Below are 25,531 nucleotides of genomic sequence, written 5' to 3'. Positions count from 1 at the left end.
TGATTGTGACATCGCTTTGTCTCTGCCATAGCACTGGAGGCATGGGAATGTCGGCCGAGCCCCAACAACACCAGTGTCACCACAGGGTGTGTGAGGGCAGGAAGGGACACCAGGACAGCAGCTGGACTGGACTACCAGTGACACACACACACACACACACCAGTGACCGACCCCTGACCCCGCCTGGCCTCTGGGGTCAGGGGTCGGTCTCGGCTCAGCTGCCGACACTGCTCCAGCTCTGCTCCGTCTGCCAGATCTACAGTGGGAAGCACTGATGAAAAGAAGGGGTGGTGTTCTGGCAAACTGAGATCAGATCCCTGAAGAAGCTCCTTGTCTGGAAAGGAGGAAACCTCAGACTGTGTCACCTGCAAAGGTTTTCTCTCATGGCCCAGCCAGTCCAGGCTCAGGGATGCTGGGGAAAACTTTAATTTGCCTCCTGTGAATTTAGATTTGACAAAAAGCATGGAATGGCAAAGAACTCCAGCCCTGACATTTCAACTGAAGAAAAACATAAATGCTGCCATTTCTCTGAGCCCAACTGCAGAACATCCATGGAGAAAAACTGCAAAACATGAAGCTTTTCCCCCATCTATTGACCTTGGTCTATAAAAGACAATACTTCTTGCACCAGCTGCTGCACTGTGAATATTCAAGCCAGTTTTGAAAAGCCATTTGCAGAACATTTCAGTGAACCTGAAAAGTACAGTGTGTCTTTAGAGCACATCAGTAATGCAGCAGAAAGTAAGGTCTTTCCAATGAACTGAACTGAACAGTGAGAGGATCACGATAACAAGGTGAGATAGCACTACTGTCTTTTCCAGAAGATATTTTACAATATCTTATGCTTAACATGGGAACACTTGTAAGTCTGAATTTTTGTGAGAATTTTTGAGTCCTGCTGGAGATCAGAAAGACAAGTCTGAAGAGAGAATGCCACTTCAGCTACATATAAAAGACTGGGCAACTCTTTGGAAGTCCTCAGGGGTCAAAAACTGTGCTGTTTAACATCTCTGTCAGCAACATGGACAGAGGGACTGAGTGTATCTATCTTCAGCAAGTTTGCTGACAAGCTGCATGGTATGGTCAACATGCTGGAAGGAAGGGCTTCCAGCCCTCACCCAGAGGGACCTTGGCAGACTTGAGAGGTGGACTTGTACCAGCCTTATGGAGTACAAGGCAAATTGCAAGGGTCTGCACTTAGGTCACAAATAAAGACTGGGCAGAGAATGGAAAAGCAAGCCTGAAGAGAAGGACATGGGGGATGTTGCTTGATGAAGAACTCAACATGACTTGGCAATGTGTGCTGAGAGGCCAGAAAGCCAACCACATCCTAGGCTGCATCAGAAGCAGCGTGACCAGCAGGCTGAGGAAGGAGATTTTTCCCTCTGCTCCACTATTTTGAGAGCCCACATGGAGTACTGCACCCAGCTGTGGGCCCTCAAGACGAGAAGGATGCAGACCTGTTGAGGCAAGTCCTGAGGAGGTACACAAAGATGATCTGAGGGCTGTAACACCCCTTCCATGGATTCAGGCTGAGAGAGTTGGGCCTGTTCAGCCTGGAGAATAGAAGTCTCTTGGGAGACCTCTGAGCACCTTGCAGCACATGAAGTGATAGCCAGAGAGGGCCAGAGAGAGACTTTTTACAAAGGTGGGTAATCATAGGACAAGGGGTAACAACTTCAAACTGAAAGAGAGTTCAAGGCTAGGCTGGATGGGGCTTTGAGCAGCCTCATCTAGTGGAAGGTGTCCCTGCTCCCAGCAGGGGAGTTGGAACGAGATGATCTTTAAGAGCCTTTCCAACCCAAAGCATTCTATGAGTCTTTGATCCTTCATGAGCAACAGAACCTCCTGCACAGTGGTCCAAGGATTTAATCTCACCTGGAGCCTCCAGGGTGGACTCCCCTGTAAGCTCAGTGTCCTCTTGTCTTTTGGCCCCTGTTAAATGGGGACAGAGGAAAAACACCAAACAGAATCATTATTAAAAGATTAAAAGACAAGAGTATCAATCAAACATGAGTCCTGATTGAAACAGTTTTGTGGCTTAAAAAAAGGGGTTTGTGGGCTGGGGAAGTTCTGAGTCAGGGCACACCTCCTCCTCAGGGCTCCTACAGTGTGGGCCAAGAAGCTCCTGCTGAAGGCAGTTTCATCCTTACGTGAGTGCTCTTTATAATGCTTTGGAAAGATCACAGAAGGCAGAAAGTATAGCAGAAAGCTGGTAGCTACTGAGTTTGGGATGGAGGGCTCTTTCTGTGCTTTTGTGAATTTTGAGTGTGATCAACACAGGATTTATAAAAGTATTGGACCAAACTCTGATTATGCTTACTCTATACAACTTCAATTATCTATATGGATTGATACTAGTAACCACAAATAGAACTTAAACATGTATTTTACTTTCTATTTGCACTGCAATAAAAGAAATTATTCCTTACAGTACAAGAGCACAAAAGGCGGGCTTCCCTGTCTATTCATTTGTTTTGACATCTTTTGAAATATTCTCCCAATATATTTTTATTGACTACATGTATTAACTGATATTTGCTACAGATGAGCAAGAGAGAATCTGACATTAAATCCATAGCAGTTGGCTACAAAGGCCATGAGATGAGATTCCTGACATATCCATTGACTGGACTGAATATGTCAACTGTGAAAAATGGTTGTTACCACTTGAAAATATAGATGACTGTTCTCCACTTCTAGAATTATATCCTGCAGCCACAATTTTATTTTGAAAAGGCAGAACTGAGATAAAGCTAGAGTAAATTATCAAGCAATCAAACTATATTACAGGGGCCAAATGTTTTACAAAGGAACTTCCCTGGTTTGAAATATTTATTAAAAAAATTAATCTTCTGATATACATACCCACAGGGGAAAAAAAAAACAAAAAAAACAACACAAACACTATAACAAAATTTGAAAACTCAACAGTTTTAACTATAATCTTAAAACATGAGATGCTTTAGGACACACATATAAACAAGCCAGATATTTTTGCCATTCCAAAAAAATCATTCTTAGTCTTAGAAGAATTGGAAGAGTACCTGTGCATCTAGAAGATTCCTAAATTCTTTCAACAGACCTCAGCTCCTAAACTTGATCCTTTAATCATCACCCCAGAAGTTCTGATTCGAGAATTTGTGCCATCTATATGCAGAACTAATACTTTTCTTTCTACCTTTGAGCCTTTTCTAAAACAGTGCCTTTTTGTTTCTGTTCTAACACCAGTTATTCTCATTTTAGCTCCACTTCCAAATACTTCCTTGCTTTTAACATTAGCTAATGTTCTTAAATTTAGTCCCTAAGAAGGTCCTTCTGCTATCCTCTCAGCCAGAATCACTCTTTACTCATCCACCTGAAGTTTCACAGAAAGTTGCTTCTTTCAATTCATCTAAATTCAAGAAAAAAAGATATTTCCCCTTCCTAGAAATACCTGAACTTTGTCTACAGTCATCCTGTATCACATCAGAGAATAGACCTGAATCTTATTCTCCTTTAAAGTCTCAGATAACCCAGAATAAAAGCCAACTATATGCTTCTTAACAAAAAGGGGAAGGCTTCAGATCACAACATTTGATCCTAATGTTCTGAAATAGTTTTAGTGGAGATAAATTCCTAATCCAAGCAAAATAGCATTATGACTACTCACCAAATGTCAGATTTTGTATTATATCCCTGGTGCTTCAGTACTTCTGGACTCATGTAGTATGGTGTCCCAGTAAAAGTAGTTGCAAGATCACATGAACCCATCAAAAGACAAGAAACCCCAAAGTCTCCTAAAAATATCGGTAGAAACAATAAACTATTCATATAAACATGTATGTATTCATAATTTTTTTTATTGTCAGACATGATAAAGTGACTGTACATCCAGAAAATTCTGCTAGTATTTAAAACAATGGGAAAAACTATTTTCTGTAATTCTTCAAAATAAAAGCACCACAGAAGCATAATATCACAGAACAATGTGGGTTTGAAGAGGCTTCACAAGGTCATCTGATTCACACCCCTGGCTCAAAGTTAAATGGGGCTGCTCAGGTCCAGATCCAGCCAAGCTGGAAGCATTCTCAAGGCTAGAGATTTCACTGACTCTCCTGTGTCTGACTGTCAAATCAATGTTTGACTACAAATCAAAATGCTATTTCAGACATGATTTTCTTTAAATCTCATTATTGACAAAACGTCTGCTGGACTGTTCTATCACATGAAAATATATCTTTAAAAAGTATGGAAATCTCACCAATTTTAAGAAGATTATCTTTCAAAAATATATTCTTGGCTTTCAAATCCCTGTGAAGTATCCGTCTGGAATAGAACAGGAAATTCAACCTCACTCAGCTGGAATTATTGAGAGTCATGTATTCAGTATTTCAGGTATTTAACTTCAGCCCTTTTCAGGCTAGCCCACAACTGCTAGAGTCTAACTCTGCCAGTGACAATCCATGGACAATGGCATTAAGGAACTTCACAGAGGTGCATTCACAGGCACCCCCATGCAGGGTAAGAGCCTAATCAGGATAATAAAAATATATCTGGGGATCCCAGCTGAAGAATACAGATACAGACATAGCGTGAGCTGCAGAGGAAGGGAGAAAGGCAAGTCTTCCTATCTGACTCATTTTAAGAGCATTAGATCTTATTTTCTGCCAGGAGAATGAGATGCCTCACAAGAGAATAACGGATGAGAGAAACAGCAATAACAGCTTCTCAAAGCTAAGGGAAGACTCCTACGGAGCAAACGTATTACTTCAAAGACAAATATGTATATAGCCTAAGCTAATAGCTCAATTTTTTACAGTAACAGCGTGGAAGATGAAAGAACTTGACAAAACCAAATATTAAAAGGGAAAGGAACAGAACAATTAGCTTTTATAGACTTATTTTTCCATCAGAGTTTGAAAAAAAAAAACATTATAACCTACACACCATGTAAGGACATACAGAATCTTCTTAATTTCTATAGGTCTTACATGTGTGACAGTAATTCTGCAGCCCCTTAGGAAAGCAAATTATCTCTGTGGTATACAAAACATATTCTAAATTAATTCTTGTTAATAAAGCTTCCAAAAGCATTGCTGCCTATAACCTCATACAAAACTAGAATTCGTCCACTTTTGAAATGATTATTAATGCACAGGATTAGTCATCAGCTCTGCTCAGGAGGAGGTTAAAATAGCATTTGGTACATACTGGCTACAGAAACTGTCTTTCCTAATGCAAATACAGCAGTCATTCAGCCATTTGGATCACGTAAAGAAAGAAACTAATGCTCTATGATTTTTGAGGGCAATTGAGGGTACTCAATTTCAAATTTCTGAGCAATCCTCAAGTATTATCTCAAATTTGAATTATAAGTCTTAAGCATTGACATAATCAAATTATTTCCAAAATAGTTTCTATATTAATAGTTTCTATATTAGAAAAGATGCATTCTACAGCACAATTTAAATACCTAATTCTGTCCACAACTCATTTGAAAATATTTTTTGCAGTAGGAGAAAAAAATATGCAATTTAATATACTCAGTTCACAAATGGAAAAAGAAAAAGCATGAAAAATAATACTAGGCTTCATTGCAGTATGTACACAGACTGGGCATGAAAAAAATTTCTATTTTTATGGGCAAAGACTTCTTCGTGTTTCTTATAGCAAACTTTTTTCACTTCTTTTTCTTTCAATTTTTTTGTCCTGCAAGTAATACCTTTCATTAGAAAAAGGTTTGCACATTGGGAAAAATGAAATTTTTATTCCATATTCCTCCACCCATATTTATAAAATATTGTTTATAAATAATTTCTTCTCTATTTGACTTCTCTGAACAACACACACACACTCATACAATACATCAGTAAGGAAATTAAACTAAGGTGATATTTGTTAATCTTTCATAAGTATATATACGTCTGTACATATACATACACACACACTTTTACAGAAGTCTTGCTGTGTTAATTGAGATTCATAAGGACTTTCCTTACCATTCATCACACAGAGCCTTTAAAAGAACTTGCTTTCACTGACTTAAATTATTCTTGCACATTGTTGCTGAAAATTGGTGGATTTCAACCTTCTTTTAACAGTATTCCTTTTTAGAAATATAACCACAGAATTTTTGAACCTAAAACTTTCCTGAATACCTATCATTGTAATAACAGGTATATTGAAGTAAAAGAATGATCCAGAAAGCTTTCAATAGCATATTATTTGAAAAGGAGATGAAAAAAAATGTTTGGGTCACATTAGTTTGAATTACAATGTAATGCTTTTGCAATCTTGCAACATATTGATGAAAATGTTATGTATTTTATTTGCATTACCAAAAATTATAAGATGCTTTCATATATTTCAAATATTTGGGATGATTTTTTCAGCTTTCCATGATGATATCTCTCACTGCAATGCAACTTATTCTGCTATGATATATCTGAAGATAAACAAGGTGCCAGCTGAAATCTTACTTGAAAAGAATTCTTTAATACTAGGAAGAAATTAATATCAAGCCTGCACTGTAAATCCACTTAAAGAATCCACTTAAAGAAAGAGCAACTTTTTTATTGTAGGAAAAGACAGACCTATAAAGGCAACATGAATTAACCGGGCTCCAGCAGAACTTTACTTGATGGACAGTGAAGCAGTTATTGAGTAGTTATTTTGGGTAGAAATTAACACTTGAGGACAGTTTCAAATCTGGGCTGTAAATATACCCATATCTGTGCTCTGTAGAGTACCTGCTTGCTGGCTCAAAGTCACAAAAGAACAGGACAAGCCCTGAGCAGTGGGCAGCCTCCTTGAATGAAGCTTTGCCTGCAACAGAATGAGCTGCAAGTGAAGCTGAGGGAAGCTGAAGTACATCACTGCCGTGAAATCATGCACAATTAATTTCTTTTCCTCTATCTGAAGAACTCTGCAGAAGAGTAAGAGGCTCTGTGTAAGCCTGAACCCTGCATTATCTGCTGTTTGCATAAAGAGTAACTTTATAAAAATCTGTGTTCATAAATTCTTCATAAAGGTTAGCAAAATGATGGGTAACAGAATGGCCAACCTTATTCAAATTGAGGTTAAATTAATCACTGGCCTCATTGCCTAATTTCTGTGGCATTAATTTTGTGCACTGACATGCAATGGGCTGTGTGTACTACGAGACACTACAGGATGGTTTCATGCTAAAGGTCTCCATTGAGATAAGACCACTGAACTGTGTTATCTGTCTTTAACTTCTCCCTTTCTTTATATCAACGACAGATAAGGATTGAATCTATTTATTTCTAGATAACTTTGTTTTCAAGTTTCAAATAAAAAAAATTACATTAAGTTTCCAGCATAGGAGTTTTCAAAAAGTGTGGAACTAAAGTTGTGCAAGAAAGACAAGTGAATCAAGTGAATAGTCTATGTTTAAAACCCTAAATAGTAATTTTTGCTGCTCTGGGGGGAAAAAATAAATAAATAAATAAATGAACTTCACATCCACACAATCTGAGTTTTCTTAGGAATGGCATGGGGAAGGACCAACCCACAGGCTGTAAACACTTCAAGCTTCCAATTCTAGGGAAAAGCTTTCTTTGCATTAGAACGCAATTCAAATATATATTAGAGTTTTTCCCATGTCAGTAGAGAAGAAATCATGCATGACTCCTGTATAAAGAAACAGAGGGCTGTTATTATGGTTTAGTATTTCACATTTCTGTAGGTAGTTTTAAATTCTTTTAAGCCTAAACTTTTCCATTTAAGCTACTGTTTGACTCTGTATAAGAAATAAGTTATATACATAGAGCCAAATAATAGAAAATACAAATAAATATATATAAATTAAAACTGTCAAGTTATTTGTAAGTGTCTGGAGAGGTACTATTAGCTATGATTGAAAAGAAGAAAATAAAATCCTGTTTGGAAAATCAAATTGCTTTAATTGGAGAACTAACTGACTTCTTAGGAAATCAAATGTTATATATATTTACCAAATAAAGTTTCTTTTCAGGATTTTATTTGAGAACAAGTAGAAGATAAGGAAAAGAAAGAGAGGAGATAAAAGAGGAATAAGAAAATACAGAAAATGAAAGACAAAAATAGTAACTCACAGAATAAAATTAAGTAGCTCAATTGGAAGTGGCCTACAAAGACCATCAGTCCAAATGCAATGTTTATATTATTATTCTGCACAATGCATCTTCTAAACACATATGTTAAGGAAAGGATTTTGCCAAAAGGGGACTTTCCAGGGCACCAAAACTTTTAATGAAAAGTTGATAAATTGAAGTTCAAGGGAGAAAAAAACCCAAATCACACTGATTTGGGGTTAAGTGTGATTTAGTTAAATTGTCAGGATTTTTTTTTTCCATTTCCCTCTGTCCTTTTGGTCCGAGATGAATGCTGAACAGCATAGCAACCCAAGAGAGTTCTCTTTGTGTCCTCCCATCACTGGCAGGGCAGCATTTCATGTGCAAGCCCTACATAAATTGGCATTTAGGAACAAAAATGCTCTTGCATCTTGGACAGCAATTCACTCTGCCCTTCTCCCTCTACAGTCTGACACTGGCAAAAAACTCATTAGGCATCCATCAGTTTAGGTCAAATACATCCCACACACTTAACTCCAGTTCAACTCAGGACCAGTTGCTCTTGACAACAGGTGACCTCTCTACCTACTGCTTGGTTGCACCTAAAATTCAGGCAAGCAAATTTTTCCCAATCTTTGCAAAGGATGACGCAGAAAGGGACCAAACAGGCATTGTACATGTCCAGCACACTGACAATAAGGAAAATGACAAAGGGCAATCTTTCCATCACTGCAGTCAGCCTGCCTAAATCACACTGCAAGCAAGAGCTAAACTCATGGAGATGACCAGATGGATATTCATCTATGCACATTACCCCTGCTCCAACTGTGTGTGATCTCCTCATGTCTGGATGACCTGCAGTAATTTTTTGAGTTAATCTTTGATGTGCTGTCAAAAGTGACATCTCTTCTCAAAGAATGCATGTATGCAACTCCACTGATTTTACTTGGACTTATTCAAGCATATCCATTGGATGGTTCACATTAAATATGTGCAGGATGGGCTTCTTGACTCCCCTTTAAAAAGATAACTTTGGTTTTGTGATTTGTTTAAACTTTTAATCCATTGTCTTCTAACAATATTGAACTATTTCTACTGTGCTCCATTTTTCATTTGGCTCTGAAAAAAAGTGTGTCTAAATGCTGGAAGACATTTACCATTGTCCTGCTAAAAGGTGTAATGCATAATGTTCCTGCAGGGTAGATAATTAATTACACTTGAGGTATCAGACATAAACTAACTACAGTGTTTGGTGAACAGAACTTTCATTTCTGTTTGAATACCTCCAACTAGTCAGTAAGTCCATTCACTCCCCTCCCAAGCTAAATACTCTCATATCAAATGACTGTACCTTTCATGCATATAGTTGACTCCAAGTAACAACTGTATAAACCAGTCTATTACTTGACTTTGAGTGAACATCTTCCCAGAATCTTTGTACTCTTGAATTTTAAAGTCTAGATCTCCACCCTGAAAAATAACACAACATATTTGTACATTTAAGGTAAGTTTTCAAAATGCTATCTCCTTCATCATAGTACAGAACCCCACTTCCTTAGACCTCCAGGCATCCTATCATGTAGGTCTGTAAAATCAGTATGTGCACATGAATTCAGAAATCTCCCAGCACCAAAAGCATAAACAAGTGAGGATCAAAATGGTATCAACCAGTCTGGCTTTGTTGTTTTCTCTTAGTGTTACACAAGATCACCAAAGTTTCCAACTGTTCTTCCTTCATGTCAGCCAACTTCAGCATCTGAGCAGGTCAGCCCAAACCTTACAGGCAACACAAAGGAACACGCACCTGTTTAGTGCAATTCTCTCAGTCATCTAGTTGTCTGCCTTTGGAAGGGATGGATCCCATTGTAGGAATACAGTTTCTCTGCAGAGATTTATGATGAGGGCCTACACTGACAGGCTGTGACATAGACACTTAGGTAAAAATAATCTGCTGTGACTGGTCTGAATAAGTTAATAAATTTGAGAAAAGCATTTCCACTCCAGTCAAACATTGCATACTCAAGTGGCATTCATTTATTATGTTATAATAACCATGTCAAAGCAACCATGTCCTCTTAAGAATTAAAATACAGTCTCTTTAGTCATGATACTTTGCCCTCTTTCAAACTTTTGCCAGAAACAAAGCAGATTTAAAACCTCAAGAATACGTAGCATGTGTTATTGTGATACTTCATTAAAATAATAACTGATCTTGAAGTAGCACTAAGAATGGAACAATAGGACACACAGCAGGGAGTGCCAATAAACCAGAAAATATATCCAGAAAAAGACTACTTGAAAACTGTAATCCAGATATTTGCAAATACCAGTTGTACAACAACACAATGAAAGAGGACATTGAGACTTCCAGGAAACTAATTATTTTTGCTCAAAAAAATACAAGTGGTTATCAGCTGATTGTTTATCCAGTTTATAAAATAAATTAATTTTGTCTACAAGAATGCACACACATTAATGGTAAGCAATGTGTTGAGGTAGCTAACCCCAGAGCAAAGGGACTGTGACTCTGATTACATTCTAGTCACTAATTACCTTATATCAGGACAGCTTATTAGCCATAAATCATTATTTTTACATTATACATTCCACATAAAATCAGAAGCTTTATGTGCCATATACAAGAAACCATTTTGCCAGTACAACTGTACAGTACCATCATTTCCCATCATTATCCCTGTATTCCTCTGCACTGTTGACTCTCACCATTTTCTGATGTCTTCAGCATTTCTTAGTTTTCTTTTCCAAACACCAGTGCTTTCTAGTGCTGCTACAAAATAAGCACATTCTGTCCTTGCAGATCTATATATTCTTGTGCTTCTGACGTGAGTTTACAGTAATTTCTATGGATTTCTAAGTTACAACATTCCAAACTAAGTGTGTTAAAACAAAGCAAATCTGTTTTGTCATCTATCAAAAATGCATTCCCTGACAATGTCCTGCAACTTTTTAATTGAAATGTCTGAATCATCTCATACACTAGGGAAGGGAATATGGGTTCAGCTCTCCATCTGCTGCCCTACTGCAGCCCAGAGAGAAGCTCTTCTGGGAACTTGGAACTCTCAGCAGCTGCATCCCCATTGCAACTCCAAATGTTCAGCAGCTTCCCTCTGGTTGCTTACAGCAGAGAAGAGGAAAGAAAGAAAGAAAAATTCTTGCTGGGTACTCCATTGCATGGCAGCCAGATGGGCTGTGGCTCAGTCTACTCATGCACCTTGAAAACAATGAGTCATTATTATAAAAGAAACTGTTCCAGACAGAAGCCCCAAACCATCCAGAGCCCAGGACTGAGGGGGTGCTCAAACATGTGTCAGCTGGCTGCTGGCCTCAGGGGACTGTGGACTATCCAGGTGAGGACAAATGAAGTGCATCAGGCTCCAATCACCCTGACCCAATGTGTCCCCTCTCACAATAATACATAGCCATGAAAAACACAAAGAAAAATAAGTGCAGCACCTACAGAGTTGTGGTAGTGAATACTCTGAAGCTGGGGGGCAATTCCTGCAAAAGGTCTAAGGAGAACAAAAGCAGTTGGATAATGCGCTACATGTGCCCTCACATAACTGCATAGCTTTTTATCTTCAAGCAGAGAAGAGTGGTCTCAATGTCCTACAATTAATTTACCCTTGATTTTTTGTCTAAAAACAAAAAACACATCATAAACAAAAACACATCATAAAAGATTTGCTGAAGTACTGCTGCTGTGAAACTCTGAAAAAAAAATTTTTAACCCAATTTCACATTTTGGAAGGTCAGTCTAACAAAGTTCATAAGGAATTCAACAATTTAACAAATTAAGTACATATGGAGTTTCCAAGCTGCAGTTTCTATTTAAATATCAGAGTATCAAACACACCAGTAAATTATCTAAAACAGCTTAGCATCTAGAGCTGATAACGTGAACAGGCATTGACTGCTTTAGTTATTCCTTTTGCTCAGATTTCCTTAGCATATGTGTACTCACATCACAGCTGAGACCGCAGTCAAGGGACATAAATAATTGCCTGGGGGAAAAGTACAAGGAGTTCTGCTTTATAATACATTAAAATGATGCAATTTTAAAAGTAACTGCTTTGTGAAAACTGTATATTATTGAAGTCAAATTTGTACGATAAAATGAAATCCAAGGTTCATTAAGGAATTTTTGTTTGAAACCAGTCTTAGCTGATAATGTTTATACTACCCATAAGATTTTCATTTGGGGAAAGTGTCTAAGAAGCTCAACAAGTAAGATCAAAAGAGAACAAATATACTTTTCTATAATTTTGAATTCAGTTGTAATAAAAGATGTAAGCTGAGCCATGGAGACCAATGTCACTGGTTTTCTTTCACAGGACAAGGTATAGCACGGGGCAGCTGCACTGGAGGCTCACTCCATGCTACTCATGCCAGAATGAACAAAGCACCGTGGCTAATTAATAAGTCACAGTACTTTGGAGAGAACAGAATAGAGCTCAGGGGGGTAGTTCTGTTTCCATGCCAACTTAATGTGTGCTCTTTGTTTTGAGCCTGCCCAAGAGTAGCAATTACTGCCAATCTGGTAATTATTCTTTGCATGAGAGACGGAACGTACTAGACTTCCAAGCAAGGATCAGGTAGCATGACATTTTTCTCATTCTCAGTTTATGGATGGTTTAAACTGGCATCTTTTAGGTCAAAACACCCAAATCCCACTACATTCAAAGGCAGGTTATAGATAAGTAAATACAAAAGTATACCTTCTGGAAATACTCTGGAAATAGAAAAGAAACTTTGTACCACCGTGTGCAACTTTGCTTTGTACTGAGCATTCGATGAAATATGTTGTAATGGCATAAATGCAATGATACCACGGAACCTGTCCTTTGGGGAAAAGTCAGAAGCACATCCTATTGGGCCAGGTGTCATCCTGACCTCACCTAGCAGACTCAAAACTGAAAAGATTCAGTGCATAGCCAATTAATACATTTTCTCTTCCTTTACCTGCCTTGCTGTAATACATTCTCACCTGCTTGAGGATGTGACTCCCAAATCTTAGGGTAACTCTGTACCAAAACACTGTCATGCAAGGTAGTTTATATTGCCTGCATAAAAAAACCCCAAAGCTCCAAGAAGTGATGCTTGTGATTACTCTATCACATGCTCTTTTTTATTCACACCTATAACTTTTTGCTAAATGAAAAAAAAAAAGAGTAAAAAGTGAAAAGCAGTGGACAGAGAAAAAGCACTATAGTGCTGCTGAAATAGGTTCCTTTATTCCTACATCTTTAATTGATCTGGTATTGGGTCATTTTGTACTGCTAGTAGAGAGAAAACTGTAAGTGCATGAGAATAGCTGGACAGTTAGAATAATCCTTCAGTCCTGAGCTCTGGATTTCCTCAAAGAGCTGACAATATTCTCAAACTCCAGCTGTCAGACATACAGGGAGTGGCACAAAAAGCTTCTGCATGTGTTAAAATAATACATGAACAAATACTCAGATTGTATCACAGAACTGAACATTTCAGATTTAATTTTTAAATATCCCAGTAATAAATATGCATTTAACTATCATTAAAGAAAGCTTCCAAGGAAGAAACAAATGACAGGAATGGTACTTGTTTAATTATTCCCATGAAAGCTAAAATCTTGAAGAAGTGTGATTAGTGAAGTCAAATCTGATTTGTGTTCAGGTAACCCAGTAGTCTAAGTTCATTATCTTCCACAGCTTTTCAGCATGTCTAGCAGAGCACAACTGAAGAGTTTGCTTCACAGTTTCATAAAAAGATCACTTTATGTATGACAGATTTTTTTTGAAAGAGCACATTTATATTTAATACAAAGTAGGCGCTTGTTTTATATAAACTACTAAAAACTGGCTTAAATATGCTTAAATTCTTATTTGAAAGCTTTACAACAGATTCCAGCAAAATGTTCTTAAACCAAATGCTGGAGTGAAAAAATTAATGGTAACTATATTGTAGAAAATCCTGCTTTAATATTTGTATCCACTACACTCTGGTCTTTGACTCCCACTGATTTTAATTTTATAAAGCCAATGTTGCTGCCAAACTCATCATCCATGTGATCAGGCTTAAGCTTCTTGCAATCACCTCCAAACCACAAGCGAGTTTTCCCTTCCTCATTTATATCAGATTTTATTTCGTGCCCCCATGCCCACAGTCTCCTCCTCTCTCACCTATCACACACAAGTGGTACAACTTTTCTGAGATCTCCCACAGATCTGGCAGCATGGCTGCATTTAAGTCTTTCTTGTAGCCCTTGTAAAAACAGAAGAACTTGCACATAAAATTACCTATTTCTTCTCCTGTGGTTTATTTGTCAATGAGTCTCATCTGAGCAGGTAACATTCCTTATCTGAAAGGAACACACCTAACAAGTAGCACGTGATGCCACAAGGAATAAATAAAGACTAAAATTCAAAGTAAAATATTTTATAAAATGGCTTCTTAGAAGACTCTATTTTAATACACACATGTTTTCACATTTCTTCAGTCTCACCTCACAATACTCAGTGATAATGCAGAAACTATCTCGCTCCACAAAGCTTGCATAAAATTTGACAATGGCTGGATGGTCTAATTTGGAGAGTAGTTGTGCTTCCAGATTTGCTTCAACTGTTTCATTAGGCTTTAGGTTTCCTACAGAGATTTCCTTTAGGACCTTTCTAGAGGAGAAAAAAAGGAAATACTTATATTAATAAAACTAGAAAAATATAAAAATATATAACATTCAAATCCCATTAAAATTTCATTAAATGCAAAATAGTAACATTGACCACCTATTGGCAACATGAAATGATGAGGCAAATATGGGTAAACAATGAAAATGCATTAAAAATCAAATAAATATGCTAGTCACCACATAGATTAAGCAACATATTAAAAATACTGTTTTGAAATATTTCTCCCACTAATTACCTACTGCACTGTTTTCTTAAGAACATGTTTTCAGTGCTATGGATTACTGCATAATAACAAACATAAACAAAAAATCAAAACTAAGTGATTTCAAACCCACTCAGAGCATATGGTCAAGATTCATATATTAAATAAGGAGTAGCAAGAAACTGCATTTGCAGCTTCTGCCCAAGTCTCTCCATGGAGGCATGAGAAAAATCATAGAGAGTAATATTTCTGTGGCTGTTTTTCTGGTGATAAACTCAGGCTGTCCATTTTTTTTTCCCTAAAATCGGCCTGTCCTTCACCTGAGCACATGAGTGAAAAATACAAATCTAGATTTGGGGCTGGAATCCAATTACACTGTTTGAATGATTTCTAATCCTTTAGTATTTAATGTTTGTTTAGGAAGACCCTAAATCCCAGGGAAAATGTTGAGAAAATGTAGGGATTTTTAATATTCTCTAATCTTAACATATGAATGTGCCATAGGAGAATTTGTAGTTCAGAATTAGCTCTATACAGAAGCTGGAATAGGCCTGTTTACTGTTAACTTGACCTGGAAAAATGTAAGGGAAAATATTGTGCAGGGCACTATAAGAAAGCACATTTTGCCATGATTTTCCTGAAGAAATGTTAAAAAGACAATACAACACATTCCACTTCTATTTAGTTTACCAGTTAATGAAGAATAGATGATAGGTCTTTTCTGAAGGATATATTCAAGACTATTAGAGAATACAATGTTTGTTTACTGAAACAAAGTGGTGAATTTCCCCAAACTTTTGAATACATGAAAGGCAAGTTTCAGACTCAAGGGAAGTTTCCACAGTGCTTTTAGTAATTTCCCCATTCAATAGAGCATGGTTGTAAAGTTACAGTAATTAAACATGACAGTAATAAAGCTACAATAATTCATCTTATCTAAGAGGAGGGAAAAAAAAAAAAAAAAAGCTGTGTTTCATCATGAGAAATTTTTTTCCTAAGTCTGAACAATCAGTTTCTGACTAGCAATGTTTGAATTTTCATATAAACTTGCCTAATCTCCATCAGGAATTGTGATGAAAAAAAAACCATGCCCTTTGATCTGTTTCCATCTCTGCAGACAAGCTTCATGGAACACAGACAGGCAATACCTACTGCAATCTCCTCATCTTCAGCTGACGTGGGCCTTTACCCCTTCCTTCATAAAAATCATGTCACAGAACTGACAAACAGGATGAGTCCTTGTTAAAGACTACTTAATACCAGTTTCTTGCACACCCAAGACAGCAATAAAAGCCTGATGTGTTGATGTGTACAGGTAGCTTGTCATCTTAGTCACTCAGTGATCTTAAAGCTGTCATCAGCTGTCAGACAAGATGACAGGTGTTTTTCTTATTTAAATTAATTCCCAGAAGAAGAAATCAAGAAAGTATACTTCTTGTAAATAAGGTATTGGTTTTCTGCAACACAATTCTAATTCATACCCACAGCTGGAAGGCATTTGCTTCTAGAAAGAAAACTTTTGGATGCAATCAAGATTAGGCATGCCTCTGGAATATGTGTGTATAGTGTCTATATGTAGATAAGGTTTGATTTTACTGCATTAAATATGAAGAAGCTAACTAGACTTCATACATTCTGCAAAGATTTTGGTAATATTTCAGTAAATACACTTAAAATTTAAGACATGTACTTAAAAAACTCTGTGTTCATTAAGTGTTGACAAAGAGGCTCTGTCAGACTCTCAGAAGCCACACAGAGAAAATGGAGAAGTCTCCAGATCTGAAGTGGCTCTTTTCTGTTATCTTTAGAAGAAAACCAAGGAAAATAAAAGTCTGCAGCCAGAAACTCATCTATATAAATTAGTTGTACTTTTTAATACATAAAACACCTAAAGAGTGCTTAAATTCACCCTACTCCATTTCAGTACTTACACAAGTAAATTCTACCTGAATGGGCACACCCTGTGCTTTAGACGGCTCCTAAGATAACTCAAATTTGGCACCCCTGGTGATGTCAAATAGGCTGATAGATCCACAAATAAATTCTTAGTAACCATAAGAAAACAACAAATCTTTCTTAGCTCAACCATCCTGACTGCATCTCCTCTCTACCAATAAAATCCATCTCTACATTTTGAAGGTGACAAAACATTTCTGTTTATATGATCCAACCTGCATTTTACAGCTGACTAATAATAAAGAGTGAGCCATGAATGCTCATAATTCAGACATGGTACCTGTATGTCATCTGCTGAAAATCTGCCTGCATTGTGTTACTTGACTATTTTTTCTAAACTGTTTGAAGTATTTTGAACAAACTTTTTGAAGAGTGTTACAGGAATATTGATTCTGGATTTTGGGAATAATACACTCTCTTGTTCAGATTTTATTAAGACTCCATCTGGAGTATACAGAGCCACCTGAAAGTCAAGTTTTTTTAAAAAATCTGCCCCTATATTTTCTGCCACTTTGGTTCAAGTATTAGGCAGGATTTAAAAGGTTTAAAGCTGTTTGCACGAACTAAGAAATCTCAAATTTACCACATGAACAAAGAAAAAGTGATCTAGGTGGCATATACAGAAAACCAGGTAAAGCCACAAAAATGTGGATATCCTCCAAATACAATATTTAACTCCCCTTCTGACAAAATGGTAAATGAGATATGCTGATTTAAATTTTAATATTATTATAAATTTGACTTAGTGTAGAATACAACACATAAGTAGATCATAGAATTGTTTAGGTTGGAAATGACCTTTAAGATCATTGAGTCCAAGCACAAACCTCACTCTGCCAAGTCCACCACTAGATTGTGTATCTAAAGATAAAATGTCAATCAACACACAATTAGAAAACTTTATTTCAGAAGCACTAGAAGATATATTAAATACGGAACAACATCCTCTGGATTTTAACCGTGTGGAAAAAGCCTTATAATCAATCAATAATGGAAACACATTTTAAACTTTATCTTGAACTTTATCTCAAACTTTATCTTGAATCTTTATCCACAACTGAAAGAGCCTTGTTGTGAAAGCATTCACATCTGAAGAGTAAAAAATCCAACTGTCACCATGTACATCCATCCTGGAGGAAGCTGGGTCTGTACAGGTAACAACATCCATCCCTTCAGGGTGGGAAAACAACATGAGAGGTGAGCCCACTCCCACATCCCAAAATACAGAAAGCAACATCCCAGACTCCACAGTGCCCATGCCTCAACAGGCTCACACTCCTTCCCTGGGAACACTTCTGATTTCCATTAGCAAAACCTTGCTGGCTTGCATTGTCACACTTTGAAAAGCAGCCAAACACTGGATCTGAAAGTGCAATAATGGGGAGCAAGTAGGAAAAAAACTCAAATCTAATCTAATGCAATCTAAAAATCCAATCTTTTAAAAGACAGCGAGACTTAAAGCAAGAGAAAAACAAACATGAAGGTGGAACCCTCCAGGATTCAGGCACGCAGTGGGAATCCCTTTTTGAGCTTTACTAGTGACTGACAATACACCACAGCAGTATTTATCTCAGTCTATTTCCACTGATGTTTTACAACCCATCTGGTATTTGTTTACATCAGTGACATGCTTTATTATTATATAATTTGGTTTGTTGGATCAGATGCAATTCTTAAAAGGCAGTGTTTCTCAAAATGCACTCTGTTTATTGAGTAAACTGCAATATGAATTATTGCCTAGGTAAATTTGCTTGCTGAGAAGGAAGCAAAAGAAATATAACTCTTCTAATGTCAAGAATAAATAGGTCTGATAAAATAACAGAAAAACTGTGATCTAGGAATATATGATCAAAAGTTGAAGCTTTTAATTAAACAGCTTCATTTTACAAAGGCAATTTTTCAGTTAACTGCAGTTAATTATAATTTCATTTAGGTTTTGAATTGCCGCTATGGAGTGTGACATAACCCATAACTGTGTGCTCTGTTTCTATCTATGCTGACCTTTGTAGGACTACCACTTCACCCTGGTAACTCCTCAGTACAAGGACCAGGTGCAAAAAAATGCATCACCTCTTACTGGGTCTGTTACTGGATCTGAAATTGGTCACAAGCAATAAAATTAAAGGAATGCCTGTCTAATTAATGGTACTTTCTGTTCCATTTATCAAATGGCAAACAGAGAAGGTACAGCTCTGCAAATGGGGACCAAAACGAAGAAGAGGTGACAACCTTCATGCAGAAAGTTTTCATAAAGCTTCCACACTATTAAAACTGTTAAGGAAATATGGTAGCAAAGGCACCGTGTGCCTACAGACATGTATGTTAACAAAGGCACCTTATGCCACCCACCATTTCGGCAGCTGACAACTTAGCAACAAAGACTCAAATAGTCATTCTTTACATTTTATCCATCATATTTGGAACACCAGTGTCTGCATGGTCAGATAACTTAAAGGCATGCATCTATTTGTTGGAGAAAGAGGAAGCTGGTGAAACTATGCAATACAGGAAGTCAGCATAGACTAATAAGTACTACCTAGAAGAATTCTTAGCTTTAGCTAAGGAAAGAAACACAGTAAATTAAGAGCACTTGATTTCTATGGGAAAATCAAGATTATCACACTTCCAGTGAAAAACAAGTGCTGTTTGGTATTCCTGCTTACATATACATACTTACTCATTATCCAAAGCATTTCAGACCCAAATATTACTATGGAACTTCTAAAATTGAACCTTGGTTTCACATGCCCACTGTGGATTTATTAAAACCATAACTCCTTTTCAATACCAAGTACCGCTGCATAGCTTCTTCAGTCAAATGCTGCATTTCTTTTGTCATCCCCCTGGACATTATTGACTTCCTAGTAACGCCAGAAGAGTCACCAGCAACTTGGTTTTTTCTGTGCTCCAAAACAGCCTATTCACACTGTTCATGAACATTCACAGACTCTAAGAACTAATCCCCGAGTTAACCACTATGGATTCAAGCGCTATATGAGTGCTGTAATATCTGCAGATGGATTAAATATAATTTCATTTTCTGAATAAGCACTTTAGCTAATTTAACCTTGCTTTAATGTCTTTGAATGGAAATGAGATTTCTTAAATTTGCAAGTGAAATGGATGATTCACTCTCCATTTCTATCAGCAAGTCACAATTACAGCATTTACAAATATTTTTCAAGATGCCAAATTTTCAAATGCTCTAACATATGCACTAACACTGAACAGGCCAACTCATGATGAAAACAGTTTATGCTTATTTGAAAATTAACAATTCCTAATTAGTATCCCAAAAAACGTAGAATATATTTTCTGGAAAGAGAATACTGTTGAAATAAGTTAGCCTCAAGGAATACAGCTTATATCATTTTCTTCTGCACTATACAAACTCATTTATACAAAGGGGCATAATTTAAATTATTTTTGGTCAACCATATGTGCCAACTTGGGAAAAAAACAGTAATTAGCAGAGCAATTGTGTTATCTTCCACAGAGCCGAACAAGTAATTAAATGGGAATTATTTATTTAGATATATAAATACATTTATTGTGAATAATTCTTTGGGATACTTTGGGTAGCCATCTACATTAATTAAGAATGGCAGAATAAAAGTAGGCATTGATTAATAAAGGACGAGTTTTTCTCTAAAGATATATTTTTGAAATTAGAACTTTTTCCTACAAAGAAATGGAAAAATAAAATGTAAATACATTTATAGTCCATTCATATGTTTCAGCTCTAAATCAAATACTAATAGACTGTGATTAAACAGAAGAAATTTGTGTCTTAACAGAAAAATTATTAAAACGGATGATGAGATATTGACTAATACCTGTGAATGTACTTCTATTTAGCAACAGTTTATGGTTACATGTTGCATTATCCCCCTCTACTGTTCATCCAACCTTTTTCCCCACAGCCTAGTCCTGTTTAAGAATGCAAGGAAACACCATGCTGTCCCTAACCTAAATGGGATTTTTGAGAAATACAACAAGGACTAAATAATTGGTTTATTCTCTCTATCTTTGAAAACTTAAATCACACAACAAATCCTCTAAACCAGTATTGTTATTTCATTACACAGACAATATACTTTACAATTAACTGCTCTCTGCTAATTAACATTTGCTTTCAAACAAGAGGAGACACCATTACAGAACTCAAGACTGAATACAGAATTTTGTTGTCAAGCTTTTTAATATGATTAAACATAATTGCCACGTTATAACTCTTCAGCTAACAGCCTTGGGCAGAACATCTGCCAAAAAAGAATTTTCCTTCTGTAGAAATTAGTTTGAATTTTTAGATTAGTTTCAATCAGAAATTTTGAAGAAAGACCTTCATATCATGATCTATATTCGTCAGTTAACAGAAAACAGACTATTTTGAACAAGAGGAGTTCTGAAGGGAAACCAGATATACTAAAAATTTCTGTAAGTATGCATTCCATAGAAATTCAACTAAAACACTTGTTAATTTAAAATTTTACTGGTTCTCTTCTGAATTTAAATATATTTGTAAGCAGAATTGTGTTCCTTTCACTGTTGCAAGGATATTTATGTCAACAGTATTGTCCTTCCAGAGCAACTAATTCCCAAAAGTAATTTAAACAGTAATTGCTGCAACTTTAATAAGAAAATTCACTCTCCCTACATGTCTCTTTCCATCAGGCATCTCCTTCAATATTTATTTTTTATATGCATTCAAGTATCTATAGTACCAAAAATAAAAAAAAAAGAGGAGCGTAGAAAAAAATAAAAGCATGATTTATAACTTTACAAAAGCACATTACTAAACAGTCTACAATCAAAGGAAAGGGAATCAAGCAATGCTGAGGAAATTAATTGCATATAATATCCCCTGTTTGATAAAAATCTTTTAATACTTTTAAGCCCTTCTGAGTATGATACTCTGGTCTTAACAGTCAGTGAAACACATGGAATTCAAAATTTAAGCAACTACCCAGCAACATTTAGAACACTTGAAGGGCACACCGTGGACGTAAGGAAAACAATGAACTAAGAATTACAGTTACAGTAAGTCACACAAGCACAGCAACAAAACAAACCAGAAAAAAAAATTAGAAAAAGTATACTGACTGTCCAGAAAATCCAGAATTTATTCCACTCGCTGCAGCATTTTTATGATTACAATGTACTGAATGCAACAAAATACTGGAGGCTCATTCTGCATGGAAGAAGTTTAAACTACCTTGATGCAGACTTTAAACACCTTGCCAACAAGGGTAGCCCATAAGAAGATAGAGTAGACAGGCATATTCAAATATTTCAAACACCTACAGTATCTATGAGGCAGGTGGTCACAGCTCCACCTAAATAATAACACTGCACCTCTCCCCATTTTCTTACTAAAACTAGCTTACAAATGCACGAAAGCTAGTTTCAGCAAAATGAATGAGACAGAAGTGATCTCAAGGCATTTGCTTAATTACAAAATCATTAAATTCTTTCTCTGCCATGCACCTCAAAGAAAGGTAATTCCCCAATAATGCCCTAAGCACAGCTCTCCACCCAATGTTGAAAATGTTACTTGTAAACAATTCTCAAACCACTGAACTCAACCACCAGCCCTGCTCACTGCCTGCACATCAGAGCAGAATGTGGTGAGTGCTGCAGCACTGAGCTTCTGGGATCTTGGCTCGGTGGGGGACAAGATTTATTGTAAACCCAAGCAGTATTTCCATTAAGGCACGCTGCCTCCCACTTACATATGTTAAAGACCTAGTTAGAATCCTCCCCAGTCAAATGGACAAGTCCTACCAAAAATGAAAAAGTAGGCTACTTAGTGTTGCAGTAAGGTAGAAAAATCATAAAGGCTTCATAAAATCAAGCCTGCTCTCCTGGAATTAGTAGCTGGCCTTGTCAAAGCTAGCATTTTGCAAGTTCCCATGTGAAAGCAGTCCTGTTGTGAGCAATTCGTTAACATAACAATCTATTCCTGGGTAAAAAACAGCTTGCACCTGCATAAACTGTTTTTGCACCTTTAGATAGAAAAATTAAAACTATCTTTCACAAACAACTTCCCTGCATGTGTACACCGAGAGTTTGAGTGACCAATGAATACAGAAAAACAACTTGCTACTAACCAATAAAAGTAATTGGCAAGACAAGTATTAACCAATTAGAGCCCCACATGAGGTCTGTAATACTTTACAAAAATTAGTTATGTGAATAAAGAATGGCCTTTTTCCACCATGAAGAAAATGGAGTCCCGTGTCATTTATTCCCATACTTAGTCTACGAAAGGTGTATTAAAAGGAAAGCAGTACAAAACCCCAAAAAACAACAACCAGTAATGATACCACCAAAGCTCATAAAGGTGACTGAGCAGATGTAAAGGTTGTATCAGACAGCATCGAGGAGGATTGCACAGACTCCTGTGTTACACAAGCAAAACAAAGGGTCTTGACATGTTCCAGTATGGATCTTTTGCTTCCAAAGAAGCCACTGAATGCTGGGTTTTATGCTTTTGATTATGAGGGAACTAGAAAATTAAAGACAGTAATTGCCTGTGCAAAGGACTGCAGCATGGCTGTGACGTTAAATTGCCAAATCCATCACCAGCATAGGCAGGGTGAAATCTTACATCTTGTGCTTCAATGCCAAGCTACCCTGCAGCACCCATGGAGCCTTATCCAGCACAGGAGCATCCTAAACTTACTTGCATTCAGCTGGAGGAGCCCTACTGTGCCATGCTGGGCTGCAGGAAAAGCTGGGCACTGACAGGCTTGCAGGAGGTACGGACTAAAGCACCTTCCCATAGGGATTCCAGTGAGAGCTGCTTTGTGTGGGTCTGAGGTTATCAATCTTGTCTTTGAATCAGGACTGTACTGGCCTGCACTAGATCTGAAATCATTGTGGCCATAGCTGGGACTGCCTGCTAAACTTGAAACAAAACACTTAAGAGTTTCACTCCCTGGCAACCTCCATTGCAGGTGTACTCTGAACTAAAGCACGAGAGCATCAGCCGCCCTTACAGAGGTTCAGCAAGGAAATTACTTGGGCACTTAGCTCTAGGCCTTGACTGCTGTAACATTGCTCACAAAATATGAAAGTCATGCTTGGCCACTCAAGTGGAAAGCTCATGAAGGCTCACTTCTCAAACTGCTCTAGCTAAATCCACAAGGTCAATGCTTTTATGGTCTCTTATTTGGGCCAAGCATGACCGTACCCAGTGAGCAGGCATGGTACGGCAGCTGAGCCTCACATGAAAAAGTACAGGTACACGTGACAGGACTTTAAAAATAAGTCACAATCGGGAAAGTCCAACAGCAAATGCACCTTTGATCAGTTTTCAAGGAGATCGTGAATATTCTTTCACAAATCTAAAATGCCCTAATAAGTTCCAGTTTTAATTTCTAATTTTTATAATTAAATGAAGGAGAAGAATAAAGGAAAGCAGTGTCATTAGATGTACATGCACACAACAACCGGCAGGGAACAATTTGTTTCTGTTTTAATCAATTCAGCATCAAATGACCATTCCACTGGAATACCTTCAGAGAAGCAAACAGGCAGCAAACACGGGGATTTGACAACACAGCAATCTGCTGACTGTCACTTGGATATTCATAAGGAACAAATCGCTCCCACCTTTAGATTTTATATCATTTGTTATAAGAAGTCATAAATAATTGAAAGTCACATGATAAATTATTCAGCTAAGCCCACAGTTTCCAAGGAATCCTGGCATGAGTCTGGATTAAAGCTATAATGCAAGTCAGATGCAGAAGATGAGCGGACACCCCACAGTTACCACACAGTGGAGCAGTCCAGGGAGTTTGGCACTTGTCAGCGTGTCCTTTCCACCACAGGGACACATAAATGCCTTGTGAATATTTATGAACTAGAAGTGCCTATTGCCTACTGTGGTTTCAGCTGCTTGCCCATACTTGGTTGTGAATCAGTGACACTTAACCCAGAGCTTCCCTCAGCACAATTGATCAGGACATTCATTTTCTTTAAGTGAAGGCGCTGTCCTTCAAGGCTAGTGCTGAACTTATCTCTGCTGTAAACAATTTTGTCTTTAGCCATAATTACCTGTTATCTTTAACAGAGAAGATATTCAGGGGACTAGCATAGAAGTGACTGCAGGAATATTACTTAGTTGTAAAAATGCTGCCACAACCCTGCTACTTTCTTTATCTGAACCAAGTTCTCTGCTTTGGGTAGGTCTAGGGCCATAATGTCCAGGAACAAATAAATATCAAATAATCCACAAACTAAGACATCCTGTGTAAACTGGAACTAAAAAGCTTGTTTTTGTACAGATGTGTCTCTTGTGCTTAACTGACTTTAGGGTCTAAGATATGAATTCTGATTCTAGTTTCTTCCAAAAGAAGGGGAGAAATGGATAATCTCTCTCCTGTATAGATTGTTTAGTACATGAGAGACTTTGTTCATAGTGAAGAACGTCCCAGGTCCTGACCTCTCTCTCTCTATGAGAGGTTCTTTTTGTTCTCTACTCTGCTGCTTTCACCTAAATTGCAGGGACTTCTATCTGAGATATTTAACCCTCTGTCACACTCAGTGAGAATCATACACAGGATCAAAAGTCCTTCACCAGAAAATAAAATTTACAAAAAAAAAAACCAAAAAAAAAACCAAAC

The 25,531-nt window shown here is 37.2% G+C and overlaps 1 protein-coding gene across 1 annotated transcript in view; it reads right to left on the bottom strand.

The window, feature by feature from the left end:
- The window catches only part of NEK11 (NIMA related kinase 11), a 78,238-nt gene that overhangs the window by 49,817 nt on the left and 2,890 nt on the right, over positions 1–25,531 (bottom strand). Inside the window, exons 2-5 of the mRNA XM_041407842.1 lie at positions 14,557–14,722; positions 9,409–9,527; positions 4,244–4,308; positions 3,653–3,779 (exon numbers count right to left, since the gene is read on the bottom strand). Of these exons, the coding sequence (XP_041263776.1) occupies positions 3,653–3,779; positions 4,244–4,308; positions 9,409–9,527; positions 14,557–14,722 (477 nt within the window). The remainder of the gene's footprint in view (positions 1–3,652; positions 3,780–4,243; positions 4,309–9,408; positions 9,528–14,556; positions 14,723–25,531) is intronic.

This window comes from Onychostruthus taczanowskii, unplaced genomic scaffold (genome assembly GCF_017590055.1).
Source record: "Onychostruthus taczanowskii isolate IOZ18803 unplaced genomic scaffold, ASM1759005v1 scaffold28, whole genome shotgun sequence".
NCBI classification, from domain to species: domain Eukaryota; kingdom Metazoa; phylum Chordata; class Aves; order Passeriformes; family Passeridae; genus Onychostruthus; species Onychostruthus taczanowskii.
This window is presented reverse-complemented; position numbering and strand designations above follow the sequence as displayed.